This window comes from Oryx dammah, unplaced genomic scaffold (assembly GCF_014754425.2).
Source record: "Oryx dammah isolate SB20612 unplaced genomic scaffold, SCBI_Odam_1.1 HiC_scaffold_1, whole genome shotgun sequence".
Lineage (NCBI taxonomy): Eukaryota > Metazoa > Chordata > Mammalia > Artiodactyla > Bovidae > Oryx > Oryx dammah.
This window is the reverse complement of record NW_024070185.1, coordinates 24,206,661-24,225,509: the sequence shown is the minus strand read 5'-3', so window position 1 is coordinate 24,225,509 and position 18,849 is coordinate 24,206,661. Positions and strand designations below refer to the sequence as shown.

Sequence of the window (18,849 nt, the reverse complement as noted above, 5' to 3'; positions counted from 1 at the left end):
ACTCTCAGTCCGTCCCACCTGAGATGGCAGTCTTTTGAAGAGAAGGTCTGTTCCTACTGCTGGGTGCTCAGACGCTCTCTGTTCCTGCCCTTTCCCAAGGTGTGGCTTCTCAACCTTGCCTTCAACCTCTCAGTACTCCACATCCTCCCTCCTTCTCCTGCTCCCTTTTCTACCTCCTCTTCAAGTTCATGAGAATCACTCTCTATTGCTTTGACTCATGTATCCTAATAATAATCTATCTGCCAGAAAGCCTATGGGATTAATTACAGTTAACAAGAAAGATCAATAGTTTCAAAAACAAATGGGCTCATTTTACAGCCCCGCAAATTATGAGGAAAAGCCACAGAGAAGAAGCTGTCATCACAGTCAACACCGGTTCCCGAGGATGGTCAGTCCATCGGATACTGGAGCTACACAAGGAGCAGAGGCCCGCTCGTGCTGCTTCTTCGGGAGTCGCAGAGCAGACACTCTTGGGAATGTTTTCTTTCCTGTTCTCTACCTTTAACTATGTAATGTCCAACTACGGAATCGGGCTTTTAGCCCTAGGCTTTGTGTAGTCTCAGGCTTACAGGATGAGCACTTTTCAAATTTCTTTCAAACATCAACCCAAATCAGATACGCAAAATGCAATGTTTCTTATCGATCCCACTACAGGGAAATCCATGCTCACATTGGATGGTAGTGGTGTCTTACTGATGCTCTTTTTGCAAATTGGGATCCTTTAAAACATGCTCAGAAAGCATAATATTCTTGGAGAGTCACTTATTATTGCCAAACACTTTTTATTTCAAAGCTTTCCACTTTTAGAGACAATCTTAGTTTTTGCTTTGATAATACCATCCAATTCTGCCCAGAAAAATGAATGTAGTTGACTTGGATGAATGCTATCTCACTTGTCTGAAGGGCTGGCCTTGGGCAGTCACACAGAACACTTCTGCCACAGCTTTTGAGAGCTTCATTAAAAGCAAAAGATAAACCTGTATACGGTAATCTTCTGAATATCAATAATGAAGAACGCAGTTTTATCGCTCCAAACAGGCTTGTATTCTAATTTCAAGTTTTTAATACATATTTTCATTATCATTTCCATGGTTCTGTTAAATTTCACAATAATCATTTTCTTTCTTTCAATGGCTGTGGCTTTTCTTGGGCCACTCGTTAGTATGGATGTCTGTAAGACCAGTGGGGTTGATTCAACTGGGGAAAAGCATCAGACCCCAGTAAGTAGCCACAACCTTATTCTTAAATGTTTCCCCTGAAACATTTGGCTGAAATATTTTCACATTTCAGACTCAGACTCTTTCTGAGGACCTGAGTACTATCTAATGGGTTATGGGAAAAAAGCAATCAATTTTCAAAGTGGAGGTTGAGCCAGTTACTTTGAAAGCAAATTCCTTTTTTTTAAAAAGTGTTTATTTATTTATTTGGCTGCACTGGGTCTGAGTTGTGGCATGCAGGATCTTTAGTTGTAGCACGTAGGTTCTTTGTTCCCTGTTAGTTGCTCAGCTGTGTTTGACTCTTTGTGACCCTGTGGACTGTAGTCTGCCAGGCTCCTCTGTCCAGGCAAGAATACTGGAGTGGGTAGCCATTCCCCTTCTCCAGGGGATCTTCCTGACCCAGGGACTGAACCTGGGTCTCCTGTATTGCAGGCGGATACTTTATCATCTGAGCCCTGACCAGGGACCAAACCTGGGCCTCCTGCACTGGGAGCACAGACTTAGCCACTGGACCACCAGAAAAGTACAAAAAGCAAACTCCTTTAAAGCAAGGAGTTCAGCTCCAGCTGGAGAGGAGATTCTCTGAGCCTTGGAATTGCCAGTGCCGTTTTCCCATGCAAGGCATTTAGCTGATTAGAGTCTCCATTCTTTTCCTCTGGTCACAAGTCACTGTTTCAGGACCCTAGGTGTAATGAGCATTTCATCTCCCATGGCCATGCTGTGTCACAGGGAAGAGAAGGGCCCCTCTTGTGATGTGGGGCCACAAGTGTGGTTTGAGCAGCAGCCTGTCTCTGGCTTGATTCTGAACATCCTGGGGGGATACGGAGTATCATCTCCACACTTTATAACATGGCACATGGACTGGATATCCTGGGAGAGTCCTCATTTCATAGACTGTCCCCTTTCCAGGTTAGTTAACATACTAAGTGTGTAAATATTATTATTATTTAAGTTTTTGTACATTTGCATATCTGTACATTGATATCGTGTCACAAGTCAGAATCAAATTATTTCAACATATTTCTCATCCAAAAAATATCCCTGAACCATAAAACATTCTCGGTCAAGAGGCAGAAAATAAGTAATTGGATTAAAGATTTAAAGGAGCCAAGTTCAAATCAATGTATTAGTGGAAACCTCTGTAATACAAAATTTGATGCTTCAGTTCATTTCAGCTCAGTTCAGTCTCTCAGTTGTGTCTGACTTTTCATGACCCCATGAACCTCAGCATGCCAGGCCTCCCTGTCCATCACCAACTCCCGGAGTTCACCCAAACTCATGTCTGTTGAGTCAGTGATGCCATCCAATCACCTCATCCTCTGTCGTCCCCTTCTCCTCCTGCCCTCAATCTTTCCCAGCATCAGGGTCTTTTCAAATGAGCAGCTCTTTGCATCAGGTGGCCAAAGTATTGGAGTTTCAGCTTCAACATCAGTCCTTCCAATGAACATCCAGGACTGATCTCCTTTAGGATGGACTGGTTGGATCTCCTTGCAGTCCCAAGGGACTCTCAAAAATCTTCTCCAACACCACAGTTCAAAAGTATCAATTCTTTATTTATAAAGCACTCAGCTTTCTTTATAGTCCAACTCTCACATCTATACATGACCACTGGAAAAACCATAGCCTTGACTAGACAGACCTTTGTTGACAAAGTTATGTCTCAGTTTTAATATGCTGTCTAGGTTGGTCATAACTTTCCTTCCAAGGAGTAAACGTCTTTTAATTTCATGGCTGCAGTCACCATCTGCAGTGATTTTGGAGCCCCCCAAAATAAAGTCAGCCACTGTTTCCCATCTATTTCCCATGAAGTGATGGGACCAGATACCATGATCTTAGTCTTCTGAATATTAAGCTTTATGCCAACTTTTTCACTCTCCTCTTTCACTTTCATCAAGAGGTTCTTTAGTTCTTCTTCACTTTTCTGCCATAAGGGTGGTGTCATCTGCATATCTGAGGTTATTGATATTTCTCCTGGCAATCTTGATTCCAGCTTGTGCTTCATCCAGCCCAGCGTTTCTCATGATGTACTCTGCATAGAAGTTAAATAAGCAAGGTGACAATATACAGCCTCGACATACTCCTTTTCCTATTTGGAACCAGTCTGTTGTTCCATGTCCAGTTCTAACTGTTGCTTCCTGACCTGCATACAGGTTTCTCAAGAGGCAGATCAGGTGGTCTGAGATTCCCATCTCTTTCAGAATTTTCCACAGTTTATTGTGATCCACACAGTCAAAGGCTTTGGCATAGTCAATAAAGCAGAAAGAGATGTTTTTCTGGAATTCCTTGCTTTTTCGATGATCCAGCGGATGTTGGCAATTTGATTTCTGGTTCCTCTGCCTTTTCTAAAGCTAGCTTGAACATCTGGAAGTTCATGGTTTACATATTGCTGAAGCCTGGCTTGGAGAATTTTAAGCATTACTTTACCAGCATGTGAGATGAGTGCAATTGTGCAGCAGTTTGAGCATTCTTTGACATTGCCTTTCCTTGGGATTGGAATGAAAACTGACCTTTTCCAGTCCTGTGGCCACTGCTGAGTTTTCCAAATTTGCCGACATATTGAATGCAGCACTTTCACAGCATCATCTTTTACAAGTCTTAATCAAGAAGGTAACTAGTAATTATTAAACATATAAATGTACATAGTGTTGGATTAGGGGCTCATTGAAAAGAAGATTTAAAATAATTTTTTTTTGTAAAATTTCAGGTCTTCATCCTTAACTAGGGTTAGGAAAAGTCTGGGCATCTACTCTGTACCTAGATCTTGAACTAGACACGAAATTTAAATCTAGGTCTGTCTGACTCTGTATAGCACATATTCTTAGATGTTAGGAATCCAGGTTATACTCATTCCTGAAGAAAAGACAGGGCCAATAATGCTCAAAATATACCCAGCTTTAGACACTTAATGATCATTATCATCATAATACTAGCTTGTGCTCTGAATGTCAGAAAATAAAGAACATCAGGGAAATACAGACTAGCAATCCAGCTGTACGACCATCTGCCTCACCCAGCCTCCCATACAGTTCTTTCTTTGGAAGCATCAACGTTTCATGCATCAGCAGTTTGGTTAAGTGTTCCTGGACCATCACAGTACCTTATCATTTCCAATTTCACAGCCCAGGTAATTCCTTCTTTCATTTTTTTCTGGATTATTCCCCTTCTTTGGACTCTATGGTCTCATTCCAGTTATCACTGCCCAGTAGAACCTGTACAGTTATTTAGTTACCAATCTCATTGGGAGGCTTCCCTGGTGGCTCATTGGGTAAAAGAATATGCCTGCAATGCTGGAGACCTGGGTTTGATCCCTGGGTTGGGAAGATCCCCTGGAGACGGGAATGGCAACCCACTCCAGTGTTCTTGCCTGGAGAATCCCTTGGGCAGAGATGCCTGGCGGGCTGCAGTTCACAGGGTCACACAGAGTTGGACACGACTGAGCAACTAACACTTAACACTCATTGCAAGGAAGAAAGAGCTCTTCAAGCCAAGGTCTGATGTGTCAATTTATGGTTAGTAATGGTGGCTCATTCTGACATCTGCTGGGACAGGCTTACACCAATTAGCAGAAAGCAAATTGTGTCCATGCGCTGGCTGGTACATGTGTCCATTTTGTTCCCAATGTAATGGTTTACTTGTATAATTGATAGCTAATGTTCTCATTAGAAGTTTTTAGTACATCAGAATGATACTTTCTTGGCTTAGAAAACATTGCTGGACATTAGCTGGTGGCACAAATTGGCCACCTACTTATTTAAATTAAAAAAATATTCACCGAGCATCTCCTCTGTGCAAGGTTCTGGGGCATACATATTTAACAAAGTTCTTCAAAGCAATCCTGTTAAAGATTGAAAGTATGGTCTCTGGATTACTATGACCAGTAGTAATCCTTGCTCATCAATTACCAGCAATGTGCCCTGAGACAAATTATTTCATCTCTCTATGTCTCAGTTTCTGTAAAATGAGGGGAATAACAATATCTAGTTGTATTGAGGATTTCATGCACATGAAATGTCTAGCAAACTCTGTGCATGGAACAAGTGCTCAGATAGTAATGGGAGTTGTTATTAGACAGTATTAACCTCAATTTGATTTTTAACAGAGGAAAAAACTGAAACTCAGGGAGGTGAAAATGATCACAGACATCTGGCCTAGAGTCTTGGCTTTGTTTCTTATTAGCTGGTCTTGCTTGGACAGGTCACTCAAACTCTCAGGGCCTCAATCACTCCATCCTTGCTAGAACCATCCTTGGTTCATAGTATACACGTAATAAATACTTGTGAATGGACTAATGCATGACAGCAACTGCAAAATCCTGGGTGAGTTCTAAGTACCTTCCTAGATCTGATGGGTCATGTTTTGATATCTCATGCATTCCTGTTTTGGAAGAACACCCATCCTAGGCCATGAGAAAATGTAACTTTAGGGGGTCTTTGTTTCCTTTAATATTTTCAGTTTTCATCAAAGACATTAAGGTTGCATTTCAGCTCTTGGACTTTTAAAACAAAGCCACTAATTTAAGAAAACTATAAATGTGAAACCCACATTAATTATCTGAGCTGAAAGTATGCATAATTCAGCAAACACTGTCATACAATTTGCATATAAATGAAGTGGAAATAAAAACAAGTAGGGGTACAATTTACTCTGAAACTAGATGTGTATACATTTTAAAAAATCCTGTCTTCATTGTAACTATTGTCAAGGTTTGGGATGTTCATCTCCATGGGTAAGTCAAAAACAACTCAGGAGGCAGAGCTACCAGGCTCTGAGGAGCAGCAAGTGTCTCTTCTCTCCCTGGGTAATTTTTTAAGAGGCCCTGTGGCAGGACATGAGGACAGTGGCAGACTGAAAAAAAATGGCCACATCACGTTACAATTCCTCCCACGGACAGATAAGGTATGTTTCCCAAGCCTTTGAATCTGGGCTGGCCTTAGGCTTTGCTCTGACCAATAGAATGTGGTAGAAATGACAGCAGCATGCAGACGCTAAACTAGATCTTTGCGGCTTTGTGGCTTTCATTCTCAATGCTCTTGGAACTTAGCTGTCATATGCATAAGCCCAGGCTAGACTGCTTAAGGACAGAAGACCATGTGGAAGAGAATCAAGGTGTTCCAGCTGACATACCAGCCTCCAGCTGTGTAAGTGAGCAGTAGAACTATCAGGCCGAGCCTCAGTGACATCGCCAACTCAGAGGATTATGGGCTAAAAGAATACTTGTTGTTTTAAGTCACCAAGTTTTGGGATGTTATACAACAAAAGCTAACTTACACAAGATCAAACCTAATGAACCTCTCTTGAGCTGAGCATGAGCAAGAAGCTGCTTACTGGCCTTTGTACCAACCAGCATGCTTTTTTCGTTTGGCATTCCATATATGCAGAGAATGACCATGTAACTCAAGCCAGTATGCTCCGAGAGTAAACTGGGACTACTGCCATCGATGGTTATCTATGTTTTCCTGAATCACAGAATGTTACAGCTGGCCAGAAATCTAGAGATCTTCCTCCACTGCTGTATTTCACAAAGCAGGAAATATGAGGTCGAGATTTGACATGTGACTTTCCCATGATTGCACAATGTGTGTGTCATGTGGGAAAAACCACTAAAATCAACATGGTAGCATGAGAATGCTCCAGACTCAGGAGACCTGGGTTTGAGTCTAGCTACGCTCACTAGTAAGGCTGTACAATCTTGCCCTTTAGTTCTATAGGGACGTGCTTTGTTTCCTGTACTGAGTTTAGAGCAACTTAAAAATAGGAATTGTGGGGCTTCCCTGGAGGTCCAGTGGTTAAGACTCTGCACTTCCAGTGCAGGGGATTGAGTTTGATCCCTGGTCGGGGAACTAAGATCTCACATGCCAGCATGGTGTGGCCAAAACATTGAAAAAAAAAAAAAAAAGAGGAACTGTGACTGATGTGATTTTATGTCACTTTTAGGGCATAAAGCTTGATGCCTGGCATATAATATGTGTTCAATAAATATTTGCTGAGGAAATCTACAAACACCCAAGGTTCTATCTAAGAGCCGCATTTCTGCTTGGAACAGCACATGGTATACTCAGGAAAAGACAGAAGAAAATCCAGTCCACACAGCAATGGCCCTTGGGGGTACAGAGAGGAAAAATCGCGCCGGCCACCCCAGCATACGCAGTGGGGGCTGGTTCCTGGGGGGTACTGCTCAGCGCTGCATGGGGAGCACCCTGTTCGGCTGCATCTGCTCGCTTTGCACCCTGGGGATTACAGCGTCAGCCAGGGCAGGTCTAACTGTAGCCATGGTGGAGTCCTGTTTGTGATCCAGGAGTCCCTGGTTGAGAACACTGATCTTCCCTAACAGCTTCCTTGACTTGGATCACAGAGGGAATGAGTAACTCTGCCAGCTTTTGCTCTGAGGCCCACCCAGCCCTGAGGTTCCAGGACCGTGAGTCGCTGGCAACCTCCTCCCATTCCTGCATGTCCTCCTGATGCTCCAGCAGTTGTACACTGACATCAATCACTTTTTTCTTTAAAAGTTATTTTAAAAATTATTAAATTTAAAAATTGATGTAGAATTGATTTACAATATCATGTTTCAAGTGTACAGTACAGTGATTCAGTCCTATATATATATATATATATATACACACACTATATGTATATATTCTTCAGATTCTCTTCCTTGACAGGTTATTGTAAGACACTGAGTCTAGTTCTCTGTGCTGTACAATAGATCCATGTTGGTTATCTACTTTATAACATTGATCAGTCTTATTAGTGAACCAGGCCCCTCTGCTCTGGGCCATATCACACTAGACCTGCTGTGGGAATTTAGGAAACCCTGTCTGTCTCCCTTATTTTCCTCCCTGAGCTAAGCAAAAGCATTGAGCTAAATGGCAGAGCAATGGTGACAGAGAGAGAGGGAGAGAGAGAGGCAATGCGTGAGTGAGCGCATGTGAGCATGTGCATCTCAGAAATGTCCTTGTGATGGGAGCCAAGAAGAAGCTGAATGCATTCCAGCTATTTGGCTGCAGGTTTCCAGGAAGCCAGGCCTTTGTATGGAGCAGATGCTCTGTAACAGCATCTTGAACAAAGAAACCTAGATAGTGCTTTAAATGAGCCACACCTGCTACATTCACCCTTTCCTAGCAAACGTCTAATGCCAGGGGTCTCTACGTGAGGGGTCATTCCTGGCCTGTACTTGATAAGACAAGGCTCTCTGTCAGGTTGGCTTATTTCTGGGTCAGAACAGAGTAATGAGACAGGATGTTTCTCCAGTCTTTTTCAAATGAGGAAAGTGGGATCATCCTGGGGCTTTTGAAGAAGGATGCTAACTTATGCTGGATGTTATTGCAGTATTCTATTCCAAATGCTTTTAGAAATGTTTTCGTATTTTTACCTTCTGGCACCAAGAAATATGAGGAAGAACCCAAGCTGTGTGGTCACATGGGCCTGGGTGTGAATCTCAGCTCCGTGCCCTAGGAAGTGACCAGGTGTGAGCTAGTTAACTCCTTTTGCCTAAGTTTCTTTCTACTTATGCCTATATATATGTATATATATAAAATTAGTAGATATACACTTTTGTTGAATGAGTACATGTTTGAAGGCCCATAATAAAAAAGAGGAGCTGTTTCTCTTTATTTCTTTGTCATTAGTTCTTTCACCTTTTGAAGCAGTGGCCCAAGACCCCAGTTTGACAACACTGGACGGGATGTTCTTTTAAGCTGATCTACACTCAGACTGTACTTTGCTGATTATAAGATGGTATTGTGTTCATAGCACCCAGTACACACTCATGGAAGATAATAATATTGATTATGGTAATGATAATCCTGGAGGGAGCAGATCAGACATATATGCATTTATACCACACGAATGCATTGCTTTAGATTATTTTTTGAATTGAATGAGTAATTTGTGTACACAAACAGTCAACAAAATGTAAGTCACCCTTCTGCCTCAGACCTTCATTTCCCCTTTGCAGAGACAAACACTGTGGTAGTTTTAAAACATGGTTGCAAATTCTTTGAAATTGCTGCCATCAAGGGTGTCATATGCTGTAGGACACTGATAATTTTGTTGCCCTAGACGATTTATGATCGCTCTGACTAGTAGAGTTCAGTGGAGGTGACTCTATGTGACTGCTGAGACTAGACTAACCAGAGACCAAGGAGCTTCTTCTTGTGTAGCAGGAACACTGACTCTTGGAGCCCGGACCTCTTAGGAAAGACATCTGACTTGATGCCGCCATACATCCCTATGCCGCCATAGGTTCTCTAGGAGATGATCCCAACTGAGCCCAGACTTTGAATCATCTCTGCTCAGGTGCCAGAAACACGAGTGAAGAAATCTCCAGAGAGTTCTGCTGCTGCTGCTGCTAAGTCGTTTTAGTTGTGTCTGACTCTGTGCGACCCCACAGATGGCAGCCCACCAGGCTCCCCTGTCCCTGGGATTCTCCAAGAAAGAACACTGGAGTGGGTTGCCGTTTCCTTCTCCAATGCATGAAAGTGAAAAGTGAAAATGAAGTCGCTCAGTCGTGTCCGACTCTTCTTGACCCCATGGACTGCAGCCCACCAGGCTTCTCCATCCATTAGATTTTCCAGGCAAGAGTACTGGAGTGGGTTGCCATTTCCTTCTCCACCAAAAAGTTCTAGCCCCCAGTCATCTAAGCCTTCCCAGCTGAGGCCACAGACGTTCTGGAACAGAGACCAGCCATCCCCAGCGTGTCCATTTGAATCCCTGATCCACAGGATCCACGAGCAAAATAACCTGGTTGTCATTTGACACCACTAAGTTTGGGGGAGTGGTTCACTATGTATATTTGCTAACCAGAACAATCACTATCATCGTGCATCTGTCCAGAGAAATTTCAAGCACATATATACATACACATGTGTATATGTCATCCTTTCTTCCTTTCCTTTCAGGAGCAGTCTCTTGTTATATGCTGCGCTTCCCCTCCTCCCCGACAAGAAATAAATTAAAAAAAAAAAAAAAAAGCTTTACTTACAGGTTTTCGAACATCAGGTAAGGTAATCCAGAGAGGAAACACTATGGGGAGAACAATTAGGAATGTGACTTGTTTGCGTGGATCAGAAGGCCAGGCCAAGCTGAGAGGCTGGTCTTCTTCATCTTCACCTGCCTCTGTGGTCTGTTGTAGAAACAGAGAGATAAACAAATAAACAAAAAAGACAATAATGTTCTCGGGCCACAAAGCAAGGAGGGAATCTCCGGATGCCACTAGGAGCTTTCTTGGGTCATCTCAGCTGCTTTCATCTATGGACTTTTTAGGTCTATAAGAAAATCCCGTCTGTCACAGTCTGAATCTCAGGAACAAGAAATACATTGCTCAGCCATGTGGATTTAAGAACTTCCTTTCCTTTTTATCTTCCCTGGTGTCTCAGATGGTAAAGCGTCTGCCTACAATGTGGGAGCCCTGGGTTCTATCCCTGGGTTGGGAAGATCCCCTGGGGAAGGAAATGGCAACCGGCTCCAGTACTCTTGCCAGGAAAATCCCATGGATGGAGGAGCCCAGTGGGCTATAGTCCATGGGGTTGCAAAGAGTCAGACAAGACTGAGCGACTTCACTTCATTTTCCTTTCCCTGAACATTCTCTAGCTTCCTGAATTGATCATTTCAACTAGAGTGAATTACAGCTCCGATCCATGAACTTCACAGGGGAAACCATGTCCCCAATTATGCAAATTTATGTTGCATTTGTAGGCTTCCCCTGTTGAATGCAACATATATTTGGCTCAGTGGTAAAAGAATCCTCAGGTTCCATCCTGGGTTGGGAAGATCCCCTGGAGGAGGGCATGGCAACCCACTCCAATATTCTTGCCTGGAGTATCCCATGGACAGAGGAGCCTGGTGTGCTACAGTCCATGGGGTCGCAAATAATTGGACATGACTTAGCCACTAAACAACAACAGTGTTGCATTTGCCGAGAAACAAGAGGATGGAAGTAGAGGTGCTAAATGTGTGGGTGTGGCGTGCACAGGGCCGCAGAGCTGGGGGTAATTCTCAGTGTTTCTGTCCAGGCAGCAAGCAGCCTGTGTTTTATTTGCTGCCTGCTGAAGTCAGCAGCTTTTGAACTCCCAGAGCAAAAGGGGGCAGAAGGCAGATCCGGGCCTGGCAGGATGACCATTAGCCTGTCAGATGGGCCCTCCAAACCTCCAACACAGTACTGCAGATAGCATCCATCACTCCCTTCCCTGCTTGTTTAAACATGAAAGTGTAGCAGTCAGGACCATGCGTCAGATCTAAAAATATCAATAGGAATTTTCCGCTGATGCTTCCTTTTGAGACCATATAAATAACACACACAGCTCCTGCTCTCCTGTGTCCCTGACCTGGGACTCTTGCTTCCAGTGTCCTGGAGTATTTCAAGCAGTAGCACTGAATCCCACCAGCACCTCTCCCTAGGGAGGTGGTAGGTGGGCCAGTCTCAGGCCATGTGGTCTACAGGAAAAGCATGTGACTAGAGGCAGGAATGAGTGTGACCCACTCATTCCTGCCCTAATACTGCCAAAAGGATTTTTAGTGGCTTACATAATCACCCTCACTTTCTCTCCAGGAGTTGAAACAAATAATTAAAAAAGCTAATCTTAAGCCATACTGAAAAAGGTTCTTTCTATATGAGTGTATGTCCTTGGCAGCAGGTGAAAGAATTTTAAACACCAAATACGAGGGAATTAAGAGGATTAGGTAATAAGGCAGAATCAGGAAGTTGGTGCACATTATTTGGGTTGTCTGGATCTTCATTAAATATGCTTCTTATGTTCTCCATCTCCTTGTTCTGCAATTTGTTGGAAAAGAAGGAGGATCTAAAATCAGTCGTCTATGTTTCCACCTTAGGAAACAGGAAAATGAAGCACAAATTAGATCCAAGGTAAGCAGGAGAAAAGAGATAATAAAAATCAGAGAAGAAATCAATGACACTGAAAATAGAAGGTCAACAGAGAAAGTCAACAAAAGCAAAAGCTGTTTCTTTTGCTATGTAGGGTCCATCCACTGTTTCCTTTACCCATCCCTAGGGCTCCTACCCCTGACAGAAGCTTGGGTGCGCTGCTCCTGGTTCCTCTTCTGAGCCACCTCCACCTTCTCCCAGAAGATGGAGCAGATATAGCAAATATCACTCCCTATAGGGCTCACCAAGCCTCCCAAGAGGTCAGTTGACTACATGAATAATCTCTGTGTAATGAGACCAGTGAAGAGTAGAAAAGAGGTACATGTCAACTGTTTCCTTCCGGATATGATCTTTCTTGTTTTACTCCAAATGAATGACTTTCTGCTCCCCACCTGCGAGATGCCTCAGGAATAGGGAGGATCATGGGAGAGTTGAGATCTTACATCACATGTAATAAGTACCCTGTCTCATGCAAGGTGAGTGGTTTTATTCAGATAGAGAGGAGTCCAGCACTTCCTTGAAGACCCATCAATCTGATCTGTTCATCAAGCTCCTTCCCCTTCCAGAATGGACACTCCCCGACCCCGCCACGGTCAGGTCCCCCACTGCCATCTGCAATCTAGAAACTTCTCTCTAGACTCTAAGTTAATCTTTTTGTCAGAGAAAAAGGCAAAAGCAACTCTTTATAACTCATATCATTTTAATGACACCAACAGATGGTGACATTTCATCAATAACCCTTCTGCTTATAACCTACGGATTAGCTCCTTTCTCCATCTGCCAAAGTCACCAGGCAGGCAGTGCCACCAGCAAACAGTGCAAAATAATTGTCTGTTTAGATGCATAAGCTCTAAACACACTACCATCCAGCGCAAACAATTAGCTATATTGTATGCCTTCCAAAAGCTGCATTTAAGGTGGCTGTTTGCTAGAGCAGAAATGGACAAGGAGAAGATGCTGGGTCTCAAGCTTCACAAACAGTGCTCTCTGTGGTGACGTCATGGACTCTTGTGGATGAAGCTTGCCATAGACAGAAGTTCAGGGGCCCAGAACCCTGCAGAGGATTTGAGAGGTACCCAGGGAGCAAGGCTGTCAGTATGTCTTAGGGGAAATTCTCTTTGTCTTTTTGCCAAGTGCAATCTCACTCTGGTTCAATGGGTGACAGCTTGCAAGCTAGTGAGAAAAGTGGGAAAAAAGTACTGTTCCAAGGCTGGGGCTTGTTTTGCCTTTGCCCAAGCGGGGGCTTCTGGCATGCTCATTTATCTCAACCCCAGGAAAGGCTGGGCAATGATTTTCCAGTTTTTCCTGGAGTTGTGGCATCCTGGCTTTGACCTTGCAATAACCCATCCTTACCTCCTAAAACTTCTGTAGCATATCCGGAGAAAATGCAAAAATGATCCAAAAACAAAAAGTCAACTGTCTCATGATAGAAGGGTTTAGAATAGCGTAAGATCTGGGGTCTCCGTAGAATCCCTAGAATTATGCAAAATCAGGGCAGCAATGACTGACTTTGCAACCCCTGACACAGGCTTCCCAGGTGGGGCTAGAGGGTAGAGGACCCACCTGCCAATGTAGGAGATGTAACAGATGTGGGTTTGATCCCTGGGTCAGGAAGATCCCCTGGAGGAGGGCACAGCACCCCACTCCCTACTCATGCCTGGAGAATCCCATGGACAGAGGAGCCCAGTGGGCTATAGTCCATACGGTTGCAAAGAGTCGGACACAACTTAGCAACTAAACAACAATCCCTGACATGGAAACCCTGAGACTAAAACACGTGACTCTAAGTTTCCACACAGTGATATTCTGGTTGTCCAGTCTTGAAGGAGCTAATGCAGCCTGGCAGGAACAGTAGGTGGTGGAGGATCAAGAGATTTGAATTTCAAAGGGGAGACAGAACAAACAGCATCAAAGAATTTATTCTTGTCCGTTACGAGGATGCTGGCAAATGACACAGCAAGAGCTTCTGGTTGTTCTCTAGTATCTATTCTGCCTGTTACGGATTGAATTGTGTCTTTTCCAAATTCCTGTGTTGAAGTCCCAGCCCCCAGGACCTTAGCTGTGACTGGAGACAAGGCCCTTAAAAAGGTGATTAGGTTAACATGAGGCCATTATGACAGGTCTTAACCCATTTTGATTGGTGTCCTTATAATAGGAGCTTAGGACTCAGAGAGACACCAGGGATGTGCGTGCTCGGAGGAAAGACCACATGAGGATAAAGCAAGAAGGCAGCCAACTGTAAGGAGAGGGGCCTCAGCAGAAAATGACCTATAGACACCTTGATCTTGGATGTTCAGCCTCTGGAACTGTGAGGAAATAAATTTCTGTGGTTTGAGCCACCTGGCCTCTGATTTTTTTTTTTTTTTAATGGCAGCCCTAGAAACCTAACATATTGCCCTTTAGGGACAGACGGCCTCCTTTTACCTGGGCCTGGAATAAAGTCTCTATTTCCAACCTTTCTTGTAGCAAGGTGTTGTTATGGGATTAAGTTCTGGCCAATGAGATGGAATGGGAAGTATCTTCTGCAATTTCTAGGATGTGTCTTTAAAGGGTGGAGGTGTATCCTTCATCACTCATTCCTCCTTCCAGGAATGGGGACATTTTGGCCAGAGTCTGAACAGTCGTCTTGGACCCACAAGGTGGAGAAAGAGTATAAAAGAATCTGACTTTTGACACCTATCAAGAGCCATTCTGGCCCTCGGCTGCCTATAAAGACTTGGGAGAGACATAAAATTCTATCTTATTTAAGTCACTGTCATTTGGGGTTTTGGTTGCTAATGTTGGAAACTTATCCTAGCTGATCTGGTGGCCTCTTTATGAGGAATCAAGGGAGAAAAATCTTTCACATCTTAGCACTAGGAAAACTCATGCTTCTTCTAGAAACTTTGAGACATCTGTGAATCAGGGAAATGATGCTATTTATTTCTTTGCACTGGGGAGTTCAGAGGCAAATTTGTAACCCCTGACCAGCAACCACAGCACTGGGATCTGAGCTCACCTTAGTCTAGTCTTTTCTAGTCTAGTCTTACTGACACATTTCCCCCTATCTTTTCCATCCTTTGCTGCATTTTCTTAAAAATAGTCATTTTATCCTTTTCTTTCATCAGATGTATTTTGCAAGCAGCCCCAAATCTTTGTGAAGCAAGATGGGACAGACCTAGAAATACAACTCTGCAGTGATCCTACAGAATTTGGGGGATAACTTTATGAGAGAGAGAGAGAGAAAGAGAGGAGAAGAGACAAAGGTGAGATGTTACTCTCTGTGACAACATTGTGATAAATGGACACCTACCTTCTTGGATTCATTTATCAATACTGAAGGTTGGAATCTAGAGGTCTGGCTATCAGAATACCTACCTACAGTTAGACAAGAACAGTTCCAGGAGTCAGCACCTATTGGGAGGTCTCTGGAGCAAACAACTTAGTTTTATTTTCCTTTATCTAGTGAATGGGAGGAATGGCAGCAGTCTGTCTTGTTTGTGGTCTAGTAGCATGAGAATCCAGAGAATGCAATGGCACCCCACTTGCTCTTGCCTGGAAACTCCCATGGATGGAGGAGCCTGGTAGGCTGCAGTCCACGGGGCTGCAGAGAGTCAGACATGACTGAGCGACTTCACTTTCACTTTTCACTTTCATGCATTGGAGAAGGAAATGGCAACTCACTCCAGTGTTCTTGCCTGGAGAATCCCAGGGATGGGGGAGCCTGGTGGGCTGCCATCTATGGGGTCGCACAGAGTTGGACATGACTGAAGCGACTTAGCAGCAGCAGCATGAGAATTTGTTCAGCTTCTTTGCACATGATTCTTGTACTGTTTCCACTTGGACCTGGTCTGGATGGTTTGCCCCAGCACAAGTGTCACGTTTCCAGTGGAGGGGCCTGAGTTGGATTCGTTAGTCCAGTAGCTGCCTCTCCAGCCAGAAAAATATTTCTTGGAAGCAACACAATTTCTTATTTTTATCTGAGAAGGGCACTGTGCAGAATTCCAGTGTGAAGTTGAGCCCACTTTAATGCAATCTCTGTTAGCAGAGAATTAAAATGAACGCCCGGGAGGCATCTGAAAATAGGCCATCTTTGAGTTCAGTTTTATTGATCGGTAATAACATCTCATCTCCAGTTCACAAGGAGCAGTCTCAGAGGATAACCTGAATCTGCCTCGCTCTCAACTTGGTGGGGGTTCGGTTCTCCTTTAACCCCCACAAAAGGACCACTCAGTTCAGCACTATAGAATGTCACCTCTTTTCACCGGAAAGTCCCTTCAGTGTGGCATGATGCTCAATAAAGTACAATGCCAGTACTTTCCTGTCTATGTAGAAACAGAATTCATCTATGCTAAAACACTGGGCCAAGGTCAAGCCGGGGGCAGGTGAAGATTTACAGTGATTTGTAGTGCAAGTAGTGTTAGTCACTCAGTCATGTCCGCCTCTTTGCAACCCCATGGACTGTAGCCTGCCAGGCTCCTCTGTGCATGGAATTTTCCAGGGAAGAATACTGGAGTGGGTTGCCATGCCCTTCTCCAGGAAGTGATTTGTACTTCTACTTAAAAATAATAGTCCCTAATACATTTATTATTGCTGCCGATTCTATATCTGTAGGAAAAAGCATCAGTTATACCTCTACAATGCAGCCACACAGGTGCCCGCATGAATGATCAAGCAGGGCAAAGCTCATGGAGTGTGGTGCATGCTACAAATCCCCAACAGGGTCCCCAGGGGCTAGGAGTGGGAAAAACTATCCATAAAAACATTCATTGAGCCTGAGACATGAGGCTGGGCGGGTGAGTGTATCAAGAATATTAAAACTGTCACCCTCAACAAAAGCCACTAATAAAACACGTGAAAAATCTAGGCTACATGGGAGGCATTCATCTATAGACTGGGGCAATCGCAGGATGCACAGTACCTGAAAGAGACCAGGGGATCAGCAAACGTTAATCCTCTTCCCTTCTGTCCTTAACCTCATCTCTGCAACTAACTAGCTGTGTGCCCTCAGGCAAGTTAACGGAAATGCTGGAATAGAGAAAGAACACATCCATGCCACCTGCAAGGCATCTGGACCTGGTGTACCTCACCCCTTTATTGGCCCTCAAAGTCCTTTAAAACCTTGTCATTGTGAAGCAGAGTTTGCTTGTCTCCTGCATTGTTTTAATGTGGGACTACATTCCTGTGGACTTGGCTGGTGGCTCAGATGGTAAAGCGTCTGTCTACAATGCGGGAGACCCCCTGGAGAAGGAAATGGTAACCCACTCCAGTACTCTTGCCTTGAAAATCCCATGGATAGAGATGCCTGTTAGGCTACAGTCCATGGGGTCACAAAGAGGTGGACATGACTGAGCAACTTCACTTCACTTCACCTTCCTGTCCAAGAACTTGTCATTCATTTCATCATGTGGACACTGAATGATCATGAAAGACAAGCTGCAATCATAGGCCTCTGCAATCATTTGGTAGAGGAGCTTTAGGGCCCCAGAATTTCAGAGCTGGAGGAGACCCGGGTCTTTGAGCCCACCCCCATTACTTGGACCCTAAGATGAAGTGATATGTGGAAAGAAGGAAGGTCGCAGTGCCAGATTCCTTTCACACCCAACCCAAGGCTCTTCCAAAATACCACATGGCCTTCCCTCCTCACTCCTAAAACACAGGTATGAATGTGCTTTCCGTTCAGTTACACCTGGCTTCTCAGCTCTTTGAAGTAAATCAAATCTACTGAAACAGCAATGCTAGCTATGACAAACACTAAGCATGTAATTGACATAATTTTGTTTGATTTTCTTGAGCTTAATTCCTGGTGGGTTGCATGGCCCACTTCCTTGAAAAAGCTGATCAGAAACACCTGATTCTTAGGTGCACTCTCTTTCTTGAGTCTGCTATGGATGGGATATTTGTGTCCCTCCAAAATTCATGATGATGAAACCCTAACCCCCACAGTGATGGTGTTCAGGGGTGGAGTCTGGGGAGGTGATCAGGTCAGGGTGGCGGAGCCTTCATGACTGGGATTAGTGTCCTTATACATAACTGGGAAGCTAGCTTGCCCTTCTGCCATATGAGGACATACTGACTAAATGTCCATTTACGATCCAGGAAGCAGGCTGCAACAGCCACCTAATCTTGGACTTCTCAGCCTCCCAAATTGTAAGAAATAAATTTCCATTAGTCAGCTACACAGTCTGTGGTATTTTTCTTACTGCATCCAAGGCAGCTTTGAAGGGGAAATGAAGGGCAGATTTGGAAGTGTGTGTGGGGAGTGGGGGCCACTGTGATGCTCTCTTCCCTCCTCTACCTCCTTGAGTGACATCTCCAAAGAGCCAGGTACAAGTTTAGAAGTAAGTCAGAAAGATAAGAAGTATCGTATATTAACACATGTATGTGCAATCTAGAAAAATGGTACAGATGAACCTATTTGCAAAGCAGAAACAAATACACAGACATAGAGAACAAATGTATGGACACACCAAAAGGGGAAAGGAGGGGTGGGAAGAGCTGGGAGACTGGGACTGACATATATACACTGCTGTGTATAAAACAGGTAATTAATGAGAACCTACTGTATATCACAGGGAACTCCAATCAATGCTCTGTGGTGATCTAAGTGGGAAGGAAATCCAAAAAAAAGGGGATACACACACACACACACACACACACATATATATATACACACACACTTACATTCATATAGCTGATACACTTTGCAGCAGAAACTTACACAATATTGTAAAGCAACTATCCTCCAATACATTTTTTTTTGTTTTACAAAAG

General features: G+C 43.8%; 1 protein-coding gene across 3 annotated transcripts in view; it reads right to left on the bottom strand.

The window, feature by feature from the left end:
* SLC24A2 (solute carrier family 24 member 2) overlaps positions 1-18,849 on the bottom strand; it is a 276,734-nt gene that overhangs the window by 9,238 nt on the left and 248,647 nt on the right. For all 3 annotated transcript variants that reach the window (XM_040238391.1, XM_040238389.1, XM_040238390.1), the window contains one exon: positions 10,198-10,338. In XM_040238391.1, the coding sequence (XP_040094325.1) occupies positions 10,198-10,338 (141 nt within the window). The remainder of the gene's footprint in view (positions 1-10,197; positions 10,339-18,849) is intronic.